Source organism: Gracilinanus agilis, chromosome 5, assembly GCF_016433145.1.
Source record: "Gracilinanus agilis isolate LMUSP501 chromosome 5, AgileGrace, whole genome shotgun sequence".
Taxonomy (NCBI): domain Eukaryota; kingdom Metazoa; phylum Chordata; class Mammalia; order Didelphimorphia; family Didelphidae; genus Gracilinanus; species Gracilinanus agilis.
In genome coordinates this window covers 213,662,564-213,690,460 of record NC_058134.1, presented here as the reverse complement: position 1 = coordinate 213,690,460, position 27,897 = coordinate 213,662,564, and the positions used below count along the sequence as shown (strand labels likewise).

The window sequence follows — 27,897 nt, the reverse complement described above, 5'->3', positions numbered from 1 at the left end:
CCAGGGTCAGCGCCATACACCGAACCACCTAGCCTTCTTCTAGGCAGAGAGGTTAGTTAGGCATCCTGCCCAAGGTCACAGACGTTGTAAATTCCGGAGCAGGAATTGAACTCAAGCCTACAAATCCCGTTCTCTCTCCAATGGTCCACCTACACCTCCTCCTATAACGTTACTGAATGGATTCTGGCTCGGCTAAAGGTCGGACTCTAGAGAGAACCTCGAAGGATTCCAACACTACCTACATTGAAACGCCCTTAAGGGCGTTTTCTGCGGCCGGACTACGTTTCCCAGTGCACCACGCGTCGGGGGCATGAAAAACGGAGTGACGTCACGGAGAACGGAAGTGGCTTTTGCGCAGGTGCGTTTGGAGCCGTCGGGGAATGTGGCGCCGGTCCTGGGAAGACCGATATCTACTGGTCGTGTCCTTGGAGGTAACGGTGGCTTTCTTGGTGGGGCTGTAGAGGGTGGAGTAACAATGGCAACAACAACAACAATAGTAGTAGCAAAAGGCTTTACCTGTGTTCTCTCAGAGTAGCCTCTCAACATTCCTGTCCGGGAGGGGCTGTTAGTCTCCCCATTTTACAGGCGAGGAAACTAAGGCACAGAGCGGTTCAGTGACTTGCCCAGAGCCACACAATTAGTGCTACAGCCACTCCGGAGGTGGGTGTTGTCAGTGTCACCGTTTGTACAGCCGAGGAAACTGAGGCTCACATAGGTGATGTGTCCCAGGGCGGAGGCAAGATCCGAACCCCAGGCTTCCTGACCTAACTCAATCGATCAAGCAGTGAGCATTGATTAAGCGCCTCCTATGTGCCATGCAGGGTGGTAAGTGTTGGGGATACGAATAGGAACTTACAGCCCAGCTGAGGTCTGGGGAGTGAAGTGAATTGGTATTAGACCATCAAAGATGAGATGTGTCCAGAACCTCAGCAAAGCCAGTGCCCTTTCAACAGAAACTGACTAGTGTGACCTTGGGAAAGTCACTGAACTGCGAATGGTGGTTGTTAATATTAGCATACACCTAGAGGGATTGTTGTAGGGTTCAAATGAGACTGTGTAAAGTGTTTTACCAGCCTGAAAGCATGTTTTTTTTCTCTCTCTCCATACACAATCTCTCCATCCATCTGCCTACCTAACATCTTTATCTTCTTCAAACCATCTGCCCATATTTGTTTACTTACCTGTTATCTCTTTCTCTCTCAGTATATCTATCATCTATCTCATTCTACTTACCTATTATATCCATCTACTTACCTATCATCTATATACTTATCTATCATATCTTTCTGTCTACTTACAGATCACATCTATCTATCCATCTATCCATAATCTATCTATTCATCTATCTACCTATATCTGTCAGCCTGTCTATGTATCTGTGTATCTATCTGTCTTCTATTTACTTACCTATCAGTCATCCATGCCTATTTAGCTAACCATTCATCCATCAATCTATCTACTTACCTATCAAATCTGTCTAATTATTTATATCTACTCATCTTTCTGTCATTCTGTTTGCCCTTACATCAATATCAACATAAGTTGATAGAGATATATAAACTTTGTATATCTGCATATTTACCATTAATATGGAGCAAGAGAGAATAGCTTTATGTTGTATAGACTGTTAAACCACTGGAAGAGGGAGAGGCTGAGATTTTATTTATATGTGAGAGAGATTAGATATTGATCTTGATTAGACATGTGATTTCATTGGCATAGAACTTGTGACATGTTTTGTATTTGAATCCTCAGCTTTTAATGAAATAGTCCCTGGCCTCAGAGACTTTGAGCTTACATCCTATCCATTGAGACAATGTACCAATCCATAAATAAATACAAAATTAACACAAGATTTTTTTCCCCCTTGGGGTTGGCTCTAGAAGCTGGGGGGTTATGATATCCACTTGTAGGTAGCCTGATTTGGGACATGGCCTTTGAGCTGAACTGGCAAAGAAAGTAGGGAAAGGAGAGAATGCATTCTAGTTATGAATTGGATGGAGAGACAAATCCCTTAATCTCTCTGCACCTCAGTTTCCTCTTCTGTCAGACGAAGGGCAGGACTCGATCAGTGGGTCCCACCTACAGGAGAGTTACTTCAAGGAAAGAATTCCTCAAATACATTAATAACACGTATTGATTTAGTATCCTTAGGGTTTGCAGTGCCCTTTACATATATTAGCTCATCTGACTGTCCAGACAATCTAAGAAGGTGGAGATGAGCCTCTTTGACACATGAAGAAAGTGGGGCTTAGAGGTGTAGTGAGTGACTTGCCCAGGGTCACACCTAGTGACCAACAGCATGTCTGGGACAGGATTTAAGCTTATCTTCTTTGACTCCAGAGCCACTCTTTCCACTACAACATGATGCAACAGTAATGACTTAGACATACCAATTGAGCTTTTTCAAGAATTTGGATATAGTATAACTAATACAGTTCAACTTCACTTAAATATATTATTTAATTTAGGAGAGGCACTGTAGTAGAGTGGGTGGCGAGCTGACTAGTAGATCATGAGCTCTTTGAGGGCAGGCACTATCTTGCCTTTCTTTGTATCCCTAGTGTATGGCACATAGTAGGTATTGAAGGAATGCTTATTGATTGACTGACTGACTTTGGATCTAGCAAGTTGTTGTTCAGTTGTATCTGACTTTGTGACTTCATTGGATTTTCTTGGCAAAGCTACTGGAACAGTTTACCTGCATGGGGGGTACAGAAGCAGGGGGATGCGAGACAGAGGGAAGACCAGCTTGGGCTGTCCAAAAAGATAGGGGCTGCCCTAATTTTAAATTTATGTATCCTACTATTTTTTTCTTTTTCTTAGCAGTGATAAAGGAGAAGAGCGTGTCTTGAAAAACCTTAAAAAAAAGCAGTTCTTTCCAGACACTGTTTCCATCCTGCGGCCATGCAGTCAGCCTTCTACAGAACTGTGCTGGCACATGCAGCCACCTCTCGCTGGCACATAATGCTGCAGAGTAAGTCATTTTTTGACCCAATGCATTTTTTTTGAGTATTTAATTAGACATTTATTAATATTCGTTTTTAACCTGTTTACATACTTTATGCCCCTACTTTCCCCTTCACCCCCCGCTCTCCCCCCACCCATGGCCAACGCACATTTCCACTGGTTGTAACATGTGTCCTTGTTCAGGGTCTATTTCCCATTCATGTCCCCCTCAGCCCATGCATTCAAGCAATTGTTTATCTTATATGTTTCCTCTCCTGCAGTCCTTCCTCTGAATGTGGGTAGCATCTTTACCATAAATCCCTCAGAGCTGTCTTGTGTCATTGCAGTGCTGCTGGTACAGAGGTCCATTACATTCAATTTTATCACAGTATATCAGTCTCTGTGTACAGTGTTCTTCTGGCTCTGCTCCTTTTGCTCTGCATCACTTCCTGGAGGTCTCTCCAATTTGCATGGAATTCCTCCAGTTTATTATTCCTTTTAGCACAATAGTATTCCATCACCTGCATATATTGACCCAATGCCTTTTACTTTAACTACATCTCTGTAGGTCTTAAAGGCTTAGGAGTGATCTCTTCCCCAAACGTGGGTCAGCAAACACAGAGTTAAGACCTTCTTTCTTTGCTCTCTTCCCGGCTCCTCTGAACCCTCTGTGCTGCCCAGGGACAGCTAGTGCTGCCAGACTTTGAGAGGTGGAGGTGGCTTGTAGGACCTCTTCAGAGAAGGTGCCCCTCTATCCCACAGCATTTGTTAAGTGTCTGCTGTGCAAGGTGCCTCTGGGAAATGAAAGCACAGGCCTTGGTCGTGGTCTTTATTTTTAAGAATTTACAACCTTGGTCCAGCTGCCAGGCCTAGAGATGGGAGGACCTGGGTTCAAATGTGGCCTCATACACTTCCTAGCTTTGTGACCCTGGGCAAGTCACTTATCCCCAATTGCCTAGCCATTGCCCCTCTTCTATCTTAGAACTGATACTAAGGTTGAAGGTAAGGGTTTAAAAAACAGTGTTACAACCTAGTTAGGGAGATAAAGTACATAAAATGAATGATGCAGGAACATTCTCTATGCATGTACATATACTATGATATAGAAGATGTAACTAGATGCTAAAGAAGTACTCTAGCTACGAAATTGACCCCCACAGGAATTAGTCCTTCACTTTGTTCTCATTACTATTATTCTGTCTAGTTGAGAATTAATTAACTTGAACAAATTTTCAAAATTTAACATATTTTCTTAAACTTAACATATTTTCTAGTTTTCACTTCATATCAAAGGTGAGCTTTTCTAAAAAAGCCTTTTCAGAAGTTAGAAAAAACCCTTAGGAAGATTCAAGTTAAAAAACCACGTCTGAATTGTGTTGTTAAGTAGGTAATATGACAATGTGCTTTGGAAAGAAGCAGTTTTGATTGGGTCTACATGAAGAAAACACATTTTAAAAGTCTGGCTATGAGAACAAGGGATAAACTCTTTTTGGGTTAACCTTGGGGTAGACTGCTTTGAGGGGAGGGATGTGTTTGGTTGATATCCATGGAATGACAAAGCATAAAGAAGATCTCTAGCATCCTTTGGAAGACTGATCTGGGAAGACATGAGGAAGCGTCAGAGGATGAGAGGGTGGGCCTAGGTGTAGTAGTGTGGATAGGTCCCAGGAGCCCCCCCCCAGTCTTGATGTCATGGGTCCATTCAGTGTGAAGTCTAAATGGATGTGTAGCAGGAGCACACACACACTACCACTGATTAACTTGATCTTCATTGTTTGGGCTCTTTTCAGAAGGATCTCTAGGTTGTGTTTGTCATAAATCCACATATTCACCTCTTCCAGATGACTACAATTGGTATGTATTATAATCCAAATGCAACCGGAACAGTACTCTGATTTCTTTTTTGTGCCTTAGTTGTAATCTCTGGCGTCTTCTGTTTTCTTTTGCTGATTATTTTTCTTTTCAAGAACTATTATGGTGGTTTTTGGACAAGCATATGTTTATAAGCATTTGTTAATAAGAAATTATTGCCATTGTATTTTACTGAATGCTTACTTTATTGCAAAACATAAATATACTGCCAGAAATCCTCTTTATTCTTTTTGCAACAGTGTTGTAGCTTTGGGGAAAAATTAATCTCCCAATTTTCTCTAAGTGTTTGTGTCTAGTAGGTAAAAGTAACTGCTCAAACTGTTATTTAATTTTGAACAGTTAATAATTACTTAGTGTGTAGAAACTATAAAATGCATAGTTTCTGTATTAAGCCTTTTATTTGAATACATTTGAAGGAAAATGGTTACCTTTGCAACTGTTTTAAGTAGGCATACTAACGATGCTCATTAAAACAATCTGAATTGGGACTAATATTTAAAAACTCATTTTCTTCTGGGTTTTTTTTTTCACATTGGGGAATAATATACTTGGTCCTGGAAAGGGAACCTTAACTGTCATCTAGTCAAATACTTGTTTTTCACAGATCGGAAAAAGGGGATGGAGAAAGCAATTAACTTGCCCAGGCTCACACTGGTCTGTTAGAAAGACATTTCTCTGACTCCAAATTTAATTCTCTTTCCACTATTCGAGAGCCTTCTAGCAAGTGTGGATCTTTCCTAAATCAAAAGCCACTTAACTTAGTTCGGTTCAGTAAACATTTTTTGCCAGAATTAATGTTTACATTATCAGTATTTTGGAGCATTCCATGCTGAAATGATGGTAAAAGCCTCTGATAGCAGTCCATTTTTCTAGTCTTCATTTGCCCAAGATAATTTTTTTCTAGCCTTTAATTTTCCATGTTGATTCTTAGCCACACTGATTTCTTCTGTGATTGGAATCAGAGCCTTTGAAGCAGTGGTGCAGGCATCCAAGAAGGACATGACTTTGGTGCCTAAAAACTGTACTCTTTTAGAATACATTTTGATAAGTTCAGAGGCCTGGAAGCTGCTCTGCGAAGAACTGTGAAGACAGGAGAAAGATATCCACCACTCATTTTCCATCTGAACAGGAATCGAGTGGTTTTGTATGGAGAATAGCATGTGCATTTCTGGGCACTAGGTCTCCGGAAAGAGAGAATGAAGCTAGAGCAAGGCCAGAGAAGGGTAGCTGAGATGATCAAAGGGATGGAGAGGCTTCACTCAGAGAATATAAATATACTGCAAAATAAGGACCCCTCACCCTGCCTGTGAAAGGGAGACAGATTCCACAGAATTATGAAGGAGGGTGTGGAGAAGTGAGCAGAGGCTTTTCTGCCCAATGACATGACTGGAATGAGAGTTGACCCCTTGAAAATTGTTGGCAATAGGCCTGGGACAAATCAAGGAAGTTTGTACCATGGCTAGTACGCATTGGCTTTCTTTTCTAAGTACAAGCTAGAAATGTAAATATTTCTGATATAAACAGGATGAAAATGCATGCAGGTTGCAGAACAGTTTAGATAGTCATGGATCTCCCTGTGGTTGCCTAACTAAGCTAGCCTGTAGAGCAACATGGGCCAGCTTGGTTAACTGCTCAGTTAGCACTTTTTTTTCTCATCAAGTAATTTTAGGTGAATTACTTTTAATTTTATAACAAAAATCCATTGTGCTGTATATACAGTAAAATTCTTTTCTCTTATAGCAAGGTGGAACTTGCTTTATCATCAGATGGCAGAACGATAATCTGTTACCATCCTGCTGTGGACATTCCTTATGAGCATACCAAAGTATGTCGATGTTTCTTATTCTTTGATTCCCCATAAAACCATTTCTCACTGTGCTCAAAGAAAGGGGTGGGCGGGGGCAGCTGGGTAGCTCAGTGGATTGAGAGTCAGGCCCACAGATGGGAGGTCCTAGGTTCAAATCTGGCCTCAGACACTTCCCAGCTGTGTGACCCTGGGCAAGTCACTTGACCCCCATTGCCCATCCTTACCACTCTTCTGCCTTGGAACCAATGCACAGTATTGATTCTATGATGGAAGGTAAGAGTTTAAATTTTTTTTTTTTAACTTTAAAAAAGAAAGGGTTGTGTGGGAGGGTGGGGGATGAGGAAGGGAAGACCAGAGTTCTCTCCTTTAGACTGACCTTTCTTTTAGTTCATTACTTCTTTCAGACTATATGTTATCACAAGCAGCTAGTGAGATGTCAGGTGGCCTTCGTGAAAAGGCCTCCCCTCTTCCTTCCCTCCCTCCCTCTCTCCTTTCTTCTCTTCCTTCTGTTCCAGGTTAGAAGGGCAATGCCAGGCAATGGGAGTTAAGTGATTCACCTAGAGCTCATGCAGCTAGGAAGTGTCTGAGGCCAAATTTGAACCCAGGATCTCTCATCTCCAGGCCTGACTCTCTAACCACTGTGCTATGTAGCTGCTCCTATAACTAAATAATCTCTCCTTCATGTTGGTACTATTGTTGGCAAACTAGGCCAGTCCACTTTGAATCTGTGTTTCAGAATATATGCCCTAATTCTTCCTGCCTTTCCTCCTTCTGTCCCTTCTCTTTGTCCCTGTCCCTAAAAATAGGGAAAATATATACACATTGTCTCTATTATAGCAAAAATTCTTTTTATCCTTCAGTCTTCTGATAACTCTGTGGTGTTTACTTAAGCACCAATAAATCTGATAAATCTATATGTTTTCATTCAAATAGAAGACCTTGGACTTTGTTCCCAGTGTTTCTTTAAAACAACTGGAGGAGGGCAGGTAGATGGCTCAGTGGATAGAGCACCAGGCCTAGAGTCAGGAGGTCCTGGGTTCAAATTTGTCCCATACATTTCCTAGCTGTATAACCCTTGGCAAATCACTTCACTTCTGTTACCTCAGTTTTGTCAACTGTAAAATGGGAATTATAATAGCATCTACTCTCCTAAGGTTTTTTTTTTTTAAACCCTTAACTTCTGTGACTTGGCTCATAGGTGGAAGAGTGGTAAGGGTGGGCAATGGGGGTCAAGTGACTTGCCCAGGGTCACACAGCTGGGAAGTGTCTGAAGCCAGATTTGAACCCAGGACCTCCCGTCTCTAGGCCTGGCTCTCAATCCATTGAGCTACCTAGCTAAGGTTGTTTTGAAGATCAAATGAGATAATATTTGTAAAAAAAATTAATGTGGTGTCTGGCACGTAGTAGGTGCTTTTTATACAAGCTTATTCTCTTTCCTTCACCTTCTTTTCTCTTTTTGACTATAATTTTCCACGCGTTCTCTCTTTGAGGTTTAGCTGAGCAGATCAAACAGTGCCTCAGGTTCTGAGGATGCTAGAAGTTCACTGTGTGACTTTAAACAAGTCTTTAATCACAGTGTTTTTATCTTTATTTAAAAATAAAAATATTTTCCATCAGGAGGATTTATTATAATATGTTGGGCCAATCCTCCTGCTGAATAGGAAAAAAAATGTCCATTTTTCGAGGAGAATTGGCCCTTTGAAGCTCTTAGTCAAGTTTTCCTTGCGTCTGCTACCCTCCTTAGCCCCCAATTCTGGAAGTGAGCCTCAGCAGTCTGGCCCAGTGCCCCCAAGCTCCATCTGCCTAAGTAAGGCAATTGATGTTTGCTTTAGGTGCTTGTTCACACAGTATAATCTGTTCAGAAATTCAGAACATAGTCTGAGGACAGCTGGTGGCTCAGTGGACTGAGAGCCAGGCCTAGAGACTAGTGTAGGGATTGGAGTCAGGAAGACCTGAGATCAAATCTGGCCTCAGATACTTCCTAGCTGAGTGACCCTGGGCAAGTCCTTTAACCTCCATTGCCTAACCCTTACTGCTTTTCTGTCTTAGAACCAATGGTCTTGGAAGGCAAGGCTTGGGCAACGGGAGCAAAGTGACTTGTCCAAGGATATCCACTTAGGAAGTGGCCAAATTTGAACACAGGTCCTCCTGACTCGAGTCCAGCAGCTCTATCTACTGTGCTGGTTCCAAACTCTGTCAGCCCTGTGGCCTGGTAGTTGAAAGCATTGAAGTTTATTGGTGATGTTGTTTGTGGTTGTTCAGTCATTTTCAATTATGTTTGATTCTTTGTGACCCCATTTGGGCTTTTCTTGGCAGAGATCCTGGAGTGGTTTACCATTTTCTTCTCCAGCCCATTTTACAGATGAGGAAAATAAGGCAAACAGAGTTAAGTGACTTGTCTGGGGCCACATAGCTAGCAAGTATATGAAGTCAGATTTGAACTTGGGTCTTCCTGACTCCATTCCCTACACTATTTGCTGTGCCACCCACCAGCCCCTAATTAATATTACCAATGTTTTTAAGAGATTGTGTTTGTGAAAGATTGGTATTGCGTGTCACATCTCAGTGAGAATGTCTGTAATTGATTGAACATCCAGTGTTCATTCTTTGTAAGTATAAATGAAGGTCACAAGGATTTTTTTCATCTGAAAAACATTCCACAAATAGATTTTGGCATAAGAAGAAAAATTTTCTGATTCTTTGAGAAGTTAAGTGTATCTTAAAGCTTTGCGCTAACTGCTTTATCAAGAAAATACCTTGATCTCTTAAACACTGCTACCAGGTGGATCAGTAAGTTATCTATTGAAGTTATCAAATAATGGCTGGAATTGCTCACATTTTGATATGGTGAACTCCTGTTTTGTAGCCTATAATTCGACCAGATCCTGTGGATAACCAAGAAGAAACACATGATCAAATGTTGAAAGCCAGATTAAAAGCCTGTGGAAATACTACTCAGCAAGGACCCATGATAGAAGAGCTTAGCAAATTGTTCTTCACTACTAAGCACCGCTGGTACCCGCATGGACAGTAAGTACTTTCTTTAAAAAACAAACCAAAACCAAAACCAAAAAATAATAATTCCATAATATTCTAGATGAACTGAGGAATGATGCTCAATATTTATCTCACTAACCTTTTACAAACTAAAAAATTATTTCTCTAACGTTATGTTCTCTCACTTGACAAATTTGAGGCAGTTCCCTTTCTTCTGAAATATAATAATCACTATGCATTTAAGGGCATAATGTGTGTCAGGCACCATGCCTTGTATCGTGGGTACATACAAATGAAATAGGCCCTGACTTCAGGTTGCTTGCATTCTGCGTGGGGATAACAACATGTATATGTGTATTCCAAATATATCAGTCAAAGTAAGGCCATTTTTAAGGGGCCGCTCGGTAGTTCAGTGGATAGAGAACCAAATCGGGGGTCTACATGGCCTGGGTTCACATCTGGTCTCAGACACTTCCTAGCTGTGGGACCTTGGGCAAGTCAGTTGATCCTGATTGCCTGGTCCTTACTGCTCTTCTGTCTTAGAATTGATACTGAGACAAGGTAAGGGTTTTTAAAAAGGCCATTTTGGGGGCAGGAGGTTGGAGGTAAAGGCAGTGGCTGCTGGGGGGAATGGGAGAAGCTTCATGAAGATGATGCTCAGGGTGAGCTTCGGAGAAAACCAGTAATTCCTAGAGATGGAGAGGGGATGGCATACATAGTTGGGGAACAGCTTGTGATGGAGTATGTTGTGTGAAGAGCAGCCAGAAGGCAGTTTGTCTGCCCTGTTGAGTGTGAGAAGAAGAACCATTTATAATGAGACGGGAAAGGTTGGTTGGGTTAGGTCTAGTATTTTTTTTTAAAAATTCTGCGAGATATTCATTTAGTTCTTTTTCATTTTCTAGTAAGTGATTCATACAGTAAGGGTGAGATGATATTTAGTTTTGGGCACCTTGTAGACAGTGAGACAAGTTCAAAGCTTGGAGTAATAAGGAGTAATCAACTATGAAAAGAGAATTGATTCATTATCATGCATCTAATAGCTTTAAGAATTTTCAAAAATACATCAAGAAATTGAAGGAATTGGAGAAATGCAGAAAACAAGACTTTCCACATTAGGATCATAGAGTTACAGTTTCTTAGTTGGCCTCATGCTTGCATCTCTACGAATTTGATGACATTGCTTCTTGGCACTCCATCTGGCCTTGCTTTACAGGTCCTGGCCATGACTGGCTTTCTTTCATCTTTTAAATTTTTGGCAAGTTTCTCTGAAAAATTCCTCAAACGACCCTTTTCCCTTAACACTTCCTGATGATGGGGATTCTTCAGGCAGATGTGAGCCTAGTTTTCTGCTTCTGTATCCCAGGTCCTGGTGAAAATCGGGCTCATCTCTGGAAATACCTGTTGATTGATCACACACTCATGTTATCTGTCTGCCATCTTCTTTCTGTCACTTTCTATGAACTCTTCAGCTTGACATCTTGAGACTCCCACCCACGCTGAGCCTTATTTGATAACACTGGCCACATCCCTCTACAAGCTGTTCCCAGAACTTGATGCTCTGTCTCTTACCTCCATGTCTTCTCAAGACACTGACTGTGCCCACATGCACTGCCCACTTCTCTCAGCCTTCTGAAATGTTCCTTGATGTGAACTGGTCTGATTCAGGCTGCCCTGGTCATTCAGGGTTAGAATTGGAATGAAATGAGATAATTGTAGGTGAGAGATGCCAAATTTGAAGCCAGACTACAAGAGCCCACAAAGCACTAGTGTTGTCTGAACCTGGATTAAGGTGTAATTGGGAAACGTTTAACAAAATAATAAAAATATAGTGCAACCGAGAGAATGCCAACTTGTGGTTTTTAAGTTAATAAGTAGCCTGCAAGGATCCCTTTCTATCTGATTATTGGTTCAATGTTTTAGAACAGTTTAACAGTTAGTAAAAGCAAGTTTATTAAGCCATAGCTTGGCAAGGATGTTCAGCAAGGCTACAGCATTGATTTCATTGAGGCAGTTTCTCTGCTTCTGTGTGGGTCTGGCCAGTGTGCTGGTCGGGAGCCTGAGGCAAGAATTTCTGACTCCTTGTGGACTGGCTTTTGTATTTAGGCCACCAGGATGCTAAAGCTTTGGCAGAGGTTTAAGTCTCAGTCTTCTTGGCCAGTTAGGTCTTAGAGACAGCTAAAATCTTTTTATTAAAAAAAATCCTCTTGCCTTCTGTCTTAGAATTGATACTGAGTATCGGTTCTCAGGCAGAAAAAACAATAAAGGCTAGGCAAACAGGGTTAAATGACTTGTCTAGGGTCACACAGTTGAGAAGTATCTGAGGCCAGATTTGAACCAAGGACCAGCTGTTTCGAGGCCTGACTTTTGATCTCCTGAGCCATCTAGCCGTCCCTATATATAGTTTCAGAATTCTTAAAAGAAAGTAGTCTGGCCTGTATGTGCTAAAGCCCTCAGGAATATTGCTCCTTCCACACTTGTCTTATTCAAAAGTTCAGCTAAGACGTTTTAGGGTGAGCCTTCCTTGGTTATCTCAGTTTGAGGGTGACCTCCCTTCTGAGTTGTTCTTGTGCTTATTTGAATCCATGCTTTGTGGTCCCCTCAGAGTACGAGCTCCTTGAGGGCAGGAGCCATATTGTTTTTGTCTTTGAATCCCCACTGTTTAACACTTGAGAAATGCTGGCAGAGATGACTTCTGCCTTTCCTTTTAGAGGTTTCTCCCTTTCAGATCTCTCTCTCTGTCTCTCTTTTTTTTTTTTTAACATTCATAATGTTTATTTTAGTATGAATCATATGGTAAGAGATAATAGACTGTTAAGACGACTACTTATGATTATTACATTCATAAATTTCTTCCTGGGCATTGATGTCTACTAAGCTGTGTAATAATTAAAAATGATAGAGACTGAGAATAAAAGGAGAATTAATATTTTAATTAGGGCCATGTTGGTAAAATAAAGAAATGGCCACGTGCCTGCTAGAATCTATTTTAAATTCCCCGCCATTAGTAATTACCCTCTCTTACCTCTCCTACATACCGAAGAGAAAGTCCCAAACCTGACCTCTCAATTTAAGCTACACTTTACATTGGTTCACATCATCACATCAAAACTGGAAACCCATTGAATCATGGAAAATGTAGTTTCCAAGACCCCTAAACATCCACAGGAAGTTTGTCATATATCTAAGTATTTTAAGGCTCAAATGAGCCCCAAATACCTCTAAATGGAACCCCCAAAATTCCAAATAACACATTTCCCCCCTGAGATCTGGTGAAAAAGACTGGTCTTTTTTTCGGTGGATCTTAAACATAGTCAACTTCTAAATTACAGGAATTTGGGGATAAAAGAAAGAGGATAAAAACTAGCCGCATAGACAAAAAGCCAATTTGGGGCAGTCCCCTATTGGCATAAGAGTATATATTAAAAAACAAATGCATTCAATTCATTCAACTCCCCATAGTTCAATCAACTGCACCCCAAAGTTCAATTTGGATCTTCATGATCCAGTTCAGATCTCTTTTTACGTGGCTCAGTCCACTGGCTTGCCTTTCTTGGAAGCCAGGAGCCTGTCACGGAATCATAGCCTTCCTGTTCTCCTCCAGAGTCTGGATGAGATCTGGCTTGTTCGTTCCTCTTCCTCTCAATTCACGTTTGTCCCTTCCTTTCCCATGGACATAGCCAGGCCCTTTGTCCCAGCCCCAGCCTTCCCTGGCTCAGCCTGTCGCAGCCCACTTGAGTTTCTGTCCCAGGCCCTGAGCATTTGTCACTAGATGAGGCCCAAGTACTGTTTCTGACTCTTTCCTATTTTTTTCTCCTGTTAATTACCCTCCTCTTCACTCCCTCTTTTTCTCCATATCACATTTGTTTTCCTCTGTCATACAGTATCCTATTTAACAGTTGTTCTGGAGCCTATCTTTTCCCCTTTCCCTCTCCATTTGCAGCATAAAACCCTCTTGATTAGATTATTTCATGTCCAGCCAGACTTACTCCAAGACCTTAAGAGATTTATGCAAATTCTGGCCTGGCGTTCTGATAGCCTAAGTCTAGAAAACAAAATCTTCCACTTCACTGTGTGTGTGCCTGCATTTCCACGGCATCGTCCCTGTGACCGAGGGTTTTTGTTTTGCCTTTTGGCGTTGCTTAGCCCCCCGCTGCACGTTTGCATGGAGTTCTAGTGATGCTCACCCCCGTTTTCTAAGGATTGTGTGAGCCTGCCATGTTGCGTGTTATCCGCAGTGTGTCACTAGACCGTTACTCCCCCTGCGTGCCTCGCTTGTGGGGCAGCGAGTGCCCGGGTGAACGCTGGGCTGTCACTGAGCTGCAGGGATTGCCCCCGGGCCCCACTGTTCTTCTCATGTGCCAGGAACCCGCTCTGACAATCCGCCTCTTGGCCCAAGACATCCTCCAGGCCCAGAATGTGCTCACTCAGATGCCTTGTCTTCCTTCAAGGCCCAGCTCAGGGGCCCCTTCCTCCCTGACGTCTCCCCTTTTAGGCCTTTCTCTACAATGCCTTTTCATCCCAGAAGCTCACAACGCCTAGACTTCCCATATTGGAAGGTGTCCCCCCTCAACCCGACAGACTCCTCCTCTGATTGGCTGGTTCCTTCCAGAACCTTCCTTTGAAGGAGCAGGCCCAGGCTAGCCTTGCATTCACTCCTCTCCTGGATACACTCCTGGCTTTCCCAAGCTTCTTCTATAAGATCTTTGTACTTCAATCCTTGTTAACTTGACTGGCTTTACATTCAGAACACTGACTTGTCAGAACAAAGATCAAAATGAGTAATATGCTAGAAGAAGAATAACAAGAAAACAATATGCCATACACTTGAAACAACTTGGGCCTGAATAACTAAAATCAGTACTGGGTAATGGATGATAAAAAATGCCTAATTTTACTAGTGTAAACCAGTTTGCCATTGTAAGGAAATAAGAAGACCCTGAAAAGAAATCCAGATTGCAGTCACTTGACTCACCAAGCAGAGAGAAATAGTGGCCAAAAGCAAGACCAATTTAACTTATACATTTGATTGTAAAGTCTTACAAAGGCAACTGATGGAAGATTATGAGTAGTATTGCCTAAAAGCAGAGAAAAGCAATGAAGGATAATACCAAGTTTAAAAAAAAAAAACTCAAGAAATCCCACTAAGCAAAGTCACCCTGATGGTGTTTCAGGCAGAAAATAGAAGGTCATTAAACAAGGAAAATGGAAAAGACTTTAATAACAAATCATTTTCACTTAGGAGGACAAAAGAGTGACCACATTTGGGATCTGACTCCACAGCTTAGTGTGCTTGTAGAGAAGAGAGACAGGAGAAGCGGCTGGACTGTGGTAGGACTTCGTAGAGAGGAGATGACAAAATCATTGGGCTTAGCTTACAAGTAGTGAAAGGAGGCAAATACGAGAGGAAAACCCCCTTAGTCTTATTAATCCTGAAAAATAAATGACCGTGACCCCAGCAGCAGCGCCTCTGCCTGTCTTCCAATCTCCACATTTCATCAAGGGCAGCCTTAGTAAGGGAGGGCCAATGAATTTTCTGGAATGGATGTTCCTCAAAGGACATGGTGTATCATAGCAAAGTCATACATGGGCCACCTTTACCTTAGACTGTGGCCTGAAAGATGTCAGGAAAACAAGACTATAATGTGCATAATGTTTATCTGTTACTGTGGAAGGCCGATTGGAGAAATAGGGTCATGATAGGGCCTGTTATCTGGATTCCCTACGTGAGCAATGCAGGCTGAGGCAGTCTTTGTGTTTGGTACTGGTCACCTGAGCCCTGAAAAGCTCTGGTACCAGCAGGTTGGTTAATCCAAAAACAATTTGACCCCTCCAGGAGGCTAATTGGAAGGCATTTAGAGAAATAGAGTCTGTAATAGATATTTTATCTGGATCCCATTACAAAATCATTGGCAAGTAAAACTGTGTATGATTTTTTTCTGCACTGCATGTCAGGATGCAGACAGAATGGGCCATCTACTGTAAAAATCTGAGACTCCTCTTTTGACTCCTTTTTCAGATCCCCACCTTTTCTTAATATTCTCTTTGGAAAGCTTTGAGACCTTAGCAGACCAGCAGTTACAGAGTTAATAATTTCTCTCCTTGATAATTAAGAAGCCTGAACTCTAAAAAATATTATTACTTAGACAATCAAGGTCAGAACTGGACAAAGCTAGACAAGACTTTATCTGACCAGGTGCAACCCTGTAAATCAAGAGTACAGGTCTCAATTTATTTAGGATGTCTATGAAATATGTTACTACTCCCCGAATTAACCTCCTATTGGTGGCTGGAATTTGGCCTTTGACACTGGACCTATCTCTCTACTTTTAAGACTCTAATGGGTTTTTTTATAATTTGTAACCCCTTCACAACTGTAATTCTTTCTCTGTGCTCTTTGTGTGAAATCGGTATATATTAAACTCAAGACTCCATGGCAAGTTGGAGCAGTTATGAGCTAAGCATTTAGTCTGACTGTTCTTATTCAATCCAACGCCATTAAATGCCACTCAGTACTCCTGGAAATATAGAGCTGGTTCTCTATATGTTACAGAGAGGCATTTGTTTTGGTAGGCAAGATTCTCTTCCAATAAGGTACCTTCCTCCATATACCAAAACCATTCAGAACTACTTGAAAGATAGCCCAAAAGGGGCAGCTAGGTGGCTCACTGAATATAGAACTAGGCCTGGAATCAAGAGGACCTGAACTCAAATCTGGCCTCAGATTCTTCCTAGCCGTGTGACCCTGGGCAAGTCACAAGTCACTGGGTTAACCCCAGTAGCCTAGCCCTTACCCTCCTTCTTAGCCTTGATTCTAAGAAAGTAAAGCTTTAAAAAAACACAACAGAAATTACCTTCCTCATTGATTCCTTTGGTCAAAAACGCCATGTGAAGCACAAAATAAAGACACATACTTTTTCAAAGTGTTTGGCTTTGTGGTAGAGGAGGTCCAACATCAAGTCCAAGTTGAAAAGGGATTTTCTGTGGATAGGGAGATCTTCCAAATGCTCCTGTTTTCAGATGACGTCATTCTGTTTTCATCAAATCTTGGAACAGGAACGTGGTTGAGCCTTGTGGACGAAATCTGTAACCACTCAGGAGAATTTGATAGGAAAGACCAAGTGGTTGTAAGTGTCTGTGGTTCAGCTTGTATTCAGTTAAACAGACAAGCTTTAGAAGTTGTCCTTCGTTGTATATATTTGGGACAGACTGTACAAATAGCTATCAAATTGGGCCAAGCATGTAGGAAGAGGAAGAGGAGAACCAGCTGGATTGCCTTTAGGAAGATGCAGAGCTCCTTCAGTAACCCCAAGTTTCTTTTGGACACAAAGGCCAGTGCTCTTGTATGATTACAAGACAGAACACAGTAACTGCAAAGAACTGGAAATGAATATCATCTGGAAGGCAGTGAAGAGGCTGCTACATGGAGCCCTGAGCAGGCTGCAACATATACTCATTAAGAAGAGCACAAAATGTCAGGGAAATGTAAGCTGCAAAGAAATGGACTGGCCACACAGTAGGGGCAAAGTGTGCTCTTTTGGCACCTAAAGGTGGTAGGATCACGCGAAGGAGACCTTTTACTGTCTTAGTGACCCAAAAGAAGGGAGTGCATTTGCCCAAATTTCCTATCTTACGATAGAAACTGTATGCATATAGACAAATATATGTGGTAAGAATTATAAAATTTTAGGAAGTTCTAAAGTATTATTGTGGTCTCCAATTTAAAAATATTATTGCTTAAGTCAAAAATTTAGTAGCTTTATTTACAAAGACGTGGAAAGAGTGAAAGTGGAGAAATGTAAGAAGAGGGTAGAGAAATGTCTAGCTCAGTGATGGGCAAACTACGGGCATGCGGGCCAGATTTGGCCCCCTGAAATGTTCTATCCAGCTCCATATCATTATTCCTAATCTGATGAATACAATGAGTAGGACAATACAATGAAATACAATGAGTAGGAAATACAATGAGGAGTACAATACAATGAAACTTTGAAAGACTTGCCTTAAAAACAGACTGACAGACGAACATTTCCTTTCCTTTGGCTCCCTCTTTAAAAAGTTTGCCCATCACTGGTCTAGTCTATAAGCGTTGCTCCAGTGTCTGGCTAAAACCCAGCAGAGCTCAGTAATCTTCAGCCAGAGGACTGGTGGTGTCTTCAGCAAGGGTTCCACCAATGCACCCTTCTCCAGGAAAGGAAGGTCTCTCCGGAACCAATCTCTCCAGAAGCCAGGAAAGATAGGGCAGCTACTCATCTAGCAAGCCAATGCAGGGTTCAGGGAAAGAGTCCTCTCCTTCAGTTCAGCTCACTGACACAATCTCCCAAGACGAAGTCCAAAAACCAAGTCACAAGGCAAAGTCCAAAAAAACCAAGAAGGTCCCTGGACAGGAAGTTCAGGACTTTTTATAGTCCTTTTCCCATGCCACTTCCTGCCCCTTCCTCCACTTTACAGGAATCAATTGCAGGTTTTTAATTTGCCTAGCACTGCTCAGGGGCAGGGCAGTGGCCTCTGGAGTTGTCACCCACTTTAGCAAATGAATTTCGAATTCTCTTACTTAGTGTTAAGTAGGGGTGCTTAAGTTTTTGATTGATTAATTTAAAAGTTGCTGATTGATAGAGAAATTTTGATTCACTCTTCACAATATTTATACTACATACACAGAAACATCCACAGGTATATGTATACATACATGTATCTATGTATGTAGAAAAAAGACTTTGCTCCAGCAAACAAATATGAATTTTATTAGATAGTCAATCCAAAATAATGCATCTTTTTTTACCAGGTTATTTTTTCTTCTTTTCAAGGTATCATCAGCGGCGAAGGAAGCTCAATTCTCTGAAAGAGAGATGATTTTGAGATATATTGGCATCATTTACTGTCAAAGGGAAAATGTCATTTTTTGTTACTTGAAGAAATGAAATAAGTAATATTTCCTGATGTCATATGGTGAAATTTTAATAAAAGTTTTTTCTAGATTTATGATTCTACATATACATTTTAAATCTTAATTTAATTTTTTCCCCAATTACATATAAAAAGTTTCCAACATTTTAAAAAGAATTTTGAGTCTCAAATTCTCTCCCTCCCTCCCTTTCCTCCCTGCTGCATTGGTAAGCAATATGATTGTATTTTTGTTCTAATATCAAATAATGTCCTGACTTGGCATTCTTATTTAAAGATACCTGATTGTTATATTGAGATGACAAAAAAAGCTTAGTTAATTAATTCCCTCTTGCCAAGTTCTGTTGCATTTTATAAGATATCAAAACTCAGACCTATCATGGGAATGGTTTAAAGATGAAGAAAAAGAATTCTTAAATGGTGAGTGGCTGTCTTTTATCAAAAGATCTTTATCTTGCCTTTGAAAATAACTCATAATGTAGTGTAGGAAAGTCACAAATCATTTTCTTATTCATTTAAGTACTGAAAAGGTGATTATTTGCTTCCCTTGTTGAAAGAAAAAGGTAACCGCCGAAATAATATTTTTTTCTAGAAAGGGATTTAACTTGTTGCTTAACTGAAGTTATGGTTTCTCATTCCCCCTCCCATCATAGCATTTTGCTGACCTAAGGGAATGTATAGAGAATCACTGTGTTGTCTGTAACTCTATGGTTAGAGCATAAATGTTTTCACTGCCTTTTTTTATGAAATGTAAAATTACATCCCCATTTGTCTTCACTGGTCAGGAAGAGCCTGTTCACATGTACTCCTTCCAGCATTTCTATTGGGAAGATAACCAATCTTTCAAAGAGACAGAAATATTTCCACATACATATATATTTAAACCCTTATCTTTCATCTTAGAATCAATACCATGTATTGCAGTGATTCCCAAAGTGGGTGCCACCGCCCCCTGGTGGGTGCTGCAGCGATCCAGGGGAGCGGTGATGGCCACAGGTGCATTTATCTTACCTATTAATTGCTATTAAAATTAAAAAAATTAATTTCCAGGGGACTAAGTAATATTTTTTCTGGAAAGGGGGCTGTAGGCCAAAAAAGTTTTGGAACCACTGGTGTATTGGTTCCAAGGCAGAGTGGTAAGGGCTAGACAATTGGGGTTAAGTGACTTGCCCAGGGTCGTATAGCTAGGAAGTGTCTGAGGCCAGATTTGAACCCAGGACCTCCCATCTCTAGGTCTGGCTCTCTATCCACTGAGTCACCCAGCTGCCCCTGACATTTCCATATTTAAAGTCTTTGAAGACTGAAAAAAACTAACAGAAAAAGTTTTTAATGGGCAATGGAAAATTAAGTTTGTAGTAGGTCTATTTAGAACTAGATGGGAGCAGGACGTCCAGAAACTGTACTTTAACTGGTTTCAGTAAGAGAGCTGTAGCTATTGGTAGGCTTGTACATCCTAACAGTTAATAAATGTTTGGTGAATTAAAGTCAGGAACAGTGTTTGGAGAACAAAGGGAATGATACGTCGCTGCTGTAGTTGGTTACCAATAAAACTCAAAAAATAATTGATAGTAAAACTGGCCATACCCTTTGATCCTGTAATACCACCACTAAGTCTATATTTCAGAGGTATCATAAAAAAGGAGAAAGGATCTACTTGTTCAACAATATTTATAGCAGCTCTTTTTGTGGTGGCAAAGAATTGGAAATTGAAGGGGATGTCCAGCAATTGGAGAATGGCTGAACAAATTGTGATATATGTGGGTGAAGGAATACTTATATATAAGGAATGATGAGCAGGATGATTTCAGAAAAAGCTGGAAAAATCTGCACAAACTGATGCAGAGTGAAATAAGCAGAACCGGGAGAACATCGTACATAGTAACAGCAATGTTATAGGATGATGAATGGTAAAAGACTTAGCTACTCTCAGCAGTACAATGAAGAAGGACAATTCTGAAGGAATTACAACAAAGGATGCTCTCTGCCTCCGGAAAAATAACTGTTGCAGTGAGAATGCAGATCAAAACATATGATTTTTCACTTTAGTTTATATTTTTATTTTTGGATGTAGGTTTTATATGAATATTACCTTACTATAGTGACCAATGTGGAAGTATGTTTTGCATGATAATCCAGGTATAACCCAGATCAAATTGCTCTAGGAGAGCAGGAGGGAAGAGAGAAAGGGAGACAATTTGGAATTTCGGAAAACATGTTGAAAATTATCAAATGTGAATGGGAAAATAAAATTTCTTGAAAAAACAGTTGATTGATTTTTTACAAATATATTTATATATTTTTTAAATCAAAGGAGAAAGCTAGTAATTTTTCAAGTTTCCTAAACAATTTTTTTTAAACCCTTACATTCCATCTTAGAATCAATACTGTGTATTGGTTCTAAGGCAGAAGAGTGGTAAAGACCAGGCAATGAGGGTCAAGTGACTTGCCCAGGGTCACACAGCTGGGAAGTGTCTGAGGCCAGATTTTAACCCAGGACCTCCTGTCTCTGGGTCTGGCTCTCAATCCACTGAGCCACCCAGTTGCTCCCCCAAACAAATTTAAGATTTGAGTCACTTGCAATCTAGGAGGAAGACCCAAGTAAGTCACAATTTCTTTGTGCTTTGGTTTCTTTCACCTTAGCATATGGGAGTGGTAGTTGCACAGACTTGTAAATTGCTGTGTAAACTTTAAATCCCTGTAGAAAATGTGAATTATTTGTGTGATTTGGTCAACAGTTACTATACCTACTTGAAAATTTCATTTCTTTTTGCTTCTGAAAAGGAATGTTTCATTTTATTTCATGTTAATACCTATCAAAAATTATCCGGATGGACCACAAGTAAATCATGGTGGGCACAGGCTAACATGGTTTTTTCCTTGAAGGAGAATTGCAAGATAATTATTAAGGCGCTGCCTTTCATTCTTTTATAAAATAATACTTATTTTTTCTCAATTACACATAAGATTTCCTTCCCACTCTCAGCCTCTCCCACCTCACTGCCCTCCCTGAGATGGTAAGCATCTGATATAGATTTTGCATATGCAAGCATGTAAAACAGTTTTCCACATCAGTCATTTAGTGGAAGAGATTTCAAACAAAAAATAAAGTGAAATACAGGCTGTTTTGGTCTGTGTTCTGTCTCCATCAGTTCTTTTGCTGCCTTTTGTTCTTAGAAAACAATGTCAGTTGAACCACCAGAGGGCAGCCTCATCTAGTGAGTGTTCAATATCTCCTGCCCTGGAACCCCAAAATAAGTCACTTTAAATAGCAATCAATTGATGGTGAATCACTTGAGATTAAATAATCATTGTTGGGGAGAACCATGGAGCAAACATAAAAGGGTCCTGGAAAATATTCATTGCCTGGAAGTGCCCAACATTGGAATATGGGAACATTTAACAACTTGTTCTTCGCATAGCTAGGGATCCTTTGGATTCTGGGGATTAAATCACAAGAGTCTGAGAGATGGAAAGTATCTGTCTAATCTCACCAACACCTGAAAGGGTTACCCACTCGACAATTTCTGGCATGATCGAAGTCATAGATTTAGATCTGCAAAGGAAACCTAAAGAGGCCATCAGGTTTAATCCCATCATTTTATAGGCGAGGAAACTGAAATCAAGAGAAGGTAAGAGACTTGCCTGGGATCATGTAGCCAGTTAGTGTCTGAAGCAGCTTTTGAACTCAGGCCTTCCATAAGCCAAGTCTACCATCCCGCCTAGTTGTTTTATGACTGCCCAAGTTGGAGAGTCTTCCACCACTGGAGACAACCCATCCTACTTCTGGACTGTTCTAACTCTTAGGCTGCTTTTCCTGACATTAAGGGTAAATTTGCCTCATTGAAACTATCATCCATGGCTCCTGGGCCAAACAAAAGTCTTAATTCCTTTTCCATATGAAAATCCCTCACCTACTTGAAGACAGCTATCATGGCCCTTCCGAATCTTCTGTTTTCCAGGCTAAATATCCTTAGTTCCTTAAGCCTAATCTCAAGACCATTCATTCTGATTGTCCTCCATTTATTTATTTCCTCCTTCAACTATGGCACCTGGACTTGAATCCTCTCAGCCTGCCATCTTGCAGATAGATACCGAGAGCAAGACCTACAAACAAACTTAGGATCAGATCGCACAGGAAAAACCCATCCAGCTTTATATAGATGGAAGCTTTCCCTTTTTCTATTTGTAGATGTGTCGCCACAAATGCTTGATTATATATTTGAAGAGATAAGAGGATGATGCAAAAATTAGATTTCTGAAAATCCGACTGATAGTTGGCTTACAGATTCAAGGTAGTTATAGCACTGACCAGAAGCACTGACCTGAAGCAAGACTGTAGGGTCCTGGCTTAGTCCTGTAGCTCAAACCTAGATTCCATATATGTTGCAACGATAGTCCCCCAAAGGCTTATTTTTAAAATGGTAAAAGGGGTGAACAAGATGGAAATTTGAGGTGGAGAAGTGGTATAGAATAAGGAAGGAAAATTTTATTAGGATTTTTTGTTTGCGTTTTACTAATCTCTCTTCATGGAAAGCCTTATCCCATGCCATCCATGAAGATTTTCCACATCATAAATCTTAAGTTTATTCCCAGTTTTTTATTTTTTACTTTGTCACCATGGGAATAAGAACAATAAATTTATTCATTACGTCTGATTTTTAAATTATTCAGCAATCTTGGCCATATCTCTCTTAGTTGGGTAAATATTCATAGTCTTAGATTAATATTGATTAACTGCCTACAGGGTATATGCATGGGCTCATACTAGGCATGATAAAGCACTCAATTTAGAAATAAAATATTTTATTCTGACAAGTTTTACATAATGATATGCTTTTGCCCATATATTTTATTGTCGTAAATTTGCAATGAGTGCCGTGTCAAGAATGTGGCTGATTAACCTGCTTCCAATGAATGGGAAAATGTCGCACTTTGAGAAATTAACAATCCAGGAATGTTGAAAGAGAACTCTGGGGATCAAAACATTTTAAATGACCGTCTAAAAATCTTGTTTAAATTTTGGTTTAAATGTCATTTACAAATGTAATGTGTTGTGATAAAATAGAAAAGCTTTTTAAGAAAGTTTGATCAATTTGTCTCATCCTGCAGTAATGATATTACTAAGTGAATTCTTTGAGAAAAAATTGAAATATATTAATTTTTCTATTAAGGGTAGATTATATGTAAACCCAGTAGAATAGTCAGATTCCTTTTGGGAAAGAAAAATGGGAAATCTATTAGAAGAAGAGAGTTGAAAATGACTCTCGATTCAATTCCATCAATACTGAATGTCTACTGTGTTCAAGGAAGGCATTGTTTTAGGCATCATGGGGCATACAAAAATGAATAGGATAAAGTCCCTACCCTTAAGAAACTTTAAGTCAAAGAGAGGTGAGGAGGATCAGCCATTGCACTAACAGGATCATAGACTGACTACTGGGGGTGACTTTTAAGCTTATCTATGTTAACCCACTTTCCAGATGAGGAAGTTAAAGCCTATAGTTACAAGCAAAGTGATTTCTTAGGGGTTCCTGATTCTCAGTCCAGCCATGATACAGATAGACAGACAACTTGAAGATGTAAGTAATAATCTAGGACAAAAATACAGATAGTACTTGGCATCATGGAAAGGGACCATCTCTTGTGCTCTCTCTTTAGCTGTGTGTTGTCACAATTTTTCTCTCAACCTCAGTTTCCTCATTTGTAAAATGAGTGGGTTAGTGCCTCAAATATCTTGTTTGAATTTACATGGATAAATAATAGTAGGGCCAGGATTTGAATTCATGGCTACCCTCTCTGGATTTTAACCCTGTTTTCTTAACCCTATGAGGTCTAGCAGGTTCTACCAATGTCAAAACGCTTTTTCACCTCTTTTTGTTTAAACCCTTAACTTCTGTGTATTGGCTCCTAGGTGGAAGAGTGGTAAAGGTGGACAATGGGGGTCAAGTGACTTGCCCAGGGTCACACAGCTGGGAAGTGGCTGAGGCCAGATTTGAACCCAGGACCTCCCGTCTCTAGGCCTGACTCTCCATCCACTGAGCTACCCAGCTGCCCCTCAAAACGCTTTTAAATAAAATGTTACAGCTCTTGTCCTGAGGACCCAGAAAAGAAGATTCTTTCCACCAGAGTCCTTGGCATTGCCAAATAGTTGAGCACGAGGTATGAGTTTATCAGTGGAAATGACGTTGAAGATGTGTTGCGTCGCCTGCCTTGCTGCTCCCCTCTGAGGACGGACGGGACCTTTCAGCCCATTGCACAGGCGAAGCCCTAACTGTTAGAATGAGAGCTTCTCCAGGGCGCGGACTGTCTGCCTTTTCTCTTTGTATCATCTGCACTTGGCACAATGCTTTGCACCTAGAAAGCATTAATACAGTTCTTATAATTCAAGTTCAGGTCTTAAGGCAGATCGTGTGTCGACCAAGACCCAGTCTAACCAAATGTTGGAAGGTTCATTATCGGAAGATTAGCTCACTGATGATTTTTTTTTTGCCATGGAATTCCACGAAATAGGAAAAACCAAAACAGCCCCAGGCCCGTGCATTGTTGCTTCCACAGTGACAGTGACACGGGGCAGAATGCACCGAGAATCCCACAACTCTCAGGACCATCTACAAAGATTTTGCTTGTAGTAATAATAACAGTAGCCAACATTTCTTTAGCACTTACTGTTATGTGCCAGTCATTGGGCCAAGTGGTTTATAGTTGTTATCTCATTTGGTCATTACATTAACCCTGGGAAGTTACTATTATCTCCATTTTACAGATGAGGAAACGGAGGCAGGCAGCGATGAAGTAATTTACCCAGAATTACTAGCTGGATTTGAACTCGGGTCTTCATGACTTTGTTCCTAGTACTCTAGCCTTGGTGAAGCCAAGCTTCTCTTTCTCTCTTTTGTAAAACCTTTACTTGCCATCTTTGAAACAATACTGTATATTGATTCCAAGGCAGAAGAGTGGCAAGGGATAGGCAATGGTTTGCCCAGGGTCACACAGCTATAAAGTGCCTGAGGTCAGATTTGAACCCAGGACCCCCCATCTCTAGGCCTCTCAATCCACTGAGCCACCTAATTGGCCCCCCAAGCTTCTCTTAATGGCAACCCATACACTCAGTCAGATGAACTAATTTCCTTTCGAGACTCCCCATTCGCTGCAGTGGCAGCCACCACAGGCTCAATCATAAGCACAATCCGTTAGGTTTCTGCAAAATAAATAGCCCTCACCATTCTCTCATCATTCTCCCAGACTTCTCTTTGCAGGCTAGCATGTCAGAAGTGGCACTGATGTGCTAGGTAATGGTAATGATTTGAAAAGACCTTTCAGATAACAAACATACCTAGCAGGAGAAGATAAAATAAGCTATGATTCTTTTGTCTGCTGGGACACTTCATCTTCCCAAATCCCCAAGAACTCTGCCTCCTTGGCTCTTGATGTTCAGTATTTAAAAACACAAACAAACTTTCTGAGCCTTGTCATAACCAAGGGCTGTCAATCACAAAAGGAGCTTTCCACGTAGCTATTTGGCCAAAGTCACCCATATTTTCTTTCTTTTTAAAATTGCATTTCATTTTTATTTCTTCTTATTTTATTTTTTAAATTACATATTAATTTTTTTTTTCAAATAGCAAGCATTTATTTTCTCTTCCTTTCACTTCCCTCCGGGGGTGGTGGTGGTGGTAAGAATAAAAATCCTTTTAACAAATATGCGTAGTCAAGCAAAAACAAATTCCCATATGGTCTCTGTCTAAAAATACATCTCATCCTGCATATTTAGTCGATCACCTCTCAGTAAGGGAGGCGGGTAGCATTCTCCTATTTTTGTCCTCTGGAATTGTGGATGGTCATGGCATTGGCGAGAGGTCTTAAGTCTTTCAAAATTGTCTATTTTTACAACGTCGTTAGAGTATATTTTGTTCTCGTAGTCTGACAGCATAAATATTAAAGAAGTGTTTCTCTGTTGCATTTAAGCATGGCGAAGGGGGTGCCTGTTTAGAATTTTCTTCAGACCTTAAGCCTTGAATTGAATTCCCCCAAATAACTTGCTAATTGAATATTATAATGGAAGAAAAAGATTGACTTAATTATATGTTAGCCATTGGGACACTGCTCTGATTTCCCATTGTGTCGTTTGACCTCTCACAAAGAGGAGTTTGTAATCCATCAGAGATGAAGTCGGAGAGATTCCCAGAGAGGACAGTGTTCCTCTGGAGTGAGTGACAGTTCCCTGGACTCATAGTCTTCTTCCCAAGAAACCCTCAAGTACTTCTCAGTTCTCCCAATGCCGTTCTAAGTTAGGGGCCCAATTTATAGGGGAAGAAACTCGTGGCTTCAAAGCAAATTAAAACAGGAATCCAGAATCCTCCCGACTCAAAAAGCCCAAAGTTCCTTTGGAATGTCCTCTTTGCCCAAAGTCACGCAATGGTCATTTTTAACATTTTGTGGTTATAACGTAATGTTTCCTGAGAAGGAACACAGAATAGTGGAGAGAGTGCTGGACTTTGGGGCAGAGGGAACGGGGGTCAGACCTCCCCTTGGACACCGTGTGACCAAGGAGGAGGCACAGAGGATCTCTAACAAGTGCGTATGACGTTCCTGATGACTAAATTGTAAATCATGGCCGTATGACAAGTAGAGGGAAAATGCAGGCAGAGAAGTGATGGTTATGATATAGCACTGCTCTGTGGCTCTGGACATGGGGATGGCCTGGACCAGAGGTGTCAAACATGGGTCCAGAGGGCGGTCTTCTAAGTCAATATGCGACCTTGAGAGAGCCTTATATACACGGCGGGGGCCCTCATTTCTATTTGAGTTTGATATCTGTGGGCTGATCAACCTGGAAAGTCTAACTAGGCTGTTGCCAGTGTTTATTGGATGTTAGCTAAACAGATAAGGAACAAGTGGGTCACTAATTTGACAGTCCCTTTAAGATCAGACTTGTGCTTTAATTGGGGCAGGGAGTTCCTGGTGAGGAAAATCCATGCAGAAATGGAGATCCATAAATTTTCTGTAACTTAAAATCTTCTTTATTTTTTCTTTAAAAAATATTTATTTTTTTGTTACATTAAAATTCCAAAACATCTCTCATCCTGCTTCTACTCCCACACTAGAGAAAGCATTTAACAAAAAGATGTATGAATATGTAAAACTACGTCTTGCTTGTTTATCATTTCTTTTTCTGTAGGTGGATGTACTCATGTCATTCTTCAAACAATGTTTCTGTTACCGTATATAATGTTCTCTTGGTTCTGCTTGTTTTATTCTTTACAACTTCAGGTTTGTTTATTTGTTTCTTCCTCTCTCTTTCTTTCTCTCTTTTTCTCTCTCTCTTTCTTCCTTCCTTCTTTCTTTCCTTCCTTCCTTCCTTCCTTCCATTC

At 40.7% G+C, this 27,897-nt stretch overlaps 1 protein-coding gene across 2 annotated transcripts; it reads left to right on the top strand.

Annotated features, from left to right (window-relative positions):
- Nucleotides 1-362: 362 nt before the first annotated feature.
- Nucleotides 363-18,600, top strand: MRPL42 (mitochondrial ribosomal protein L42). Of its 2 annotated transcripts, none has more exons than XM_044678320.1 (6): nt 363-431; nt 2,827-2,977; nt 4,740-4,803; nt 6,562-6,646; nt 9,495-9,658; nt 18,430-18,600. In XM_044678320.1, exons 2-6 carry the CDS (start codon nt 2,908-2,910, stop codon nt 18,473-18,475), a joined length of 429 nt encoding a protein of 142 aa, XP_044534255.1. In that variant the 5' UTR covers nt 363-431; nt 2,827-2,907; the 3' UTR covers nt 18,476-18,600. The 2 variants fall into 2 exon arrangements, with proteins under 2 accessions (XP_044534255.1, XP_044534256.1); XM_044678321.1 differs by having other exon boundaries at nt 373-431; nt 2,830-2,977.
- Nucleotides 18,601-27,897: the final 9,297 nt, after the last annotated feature.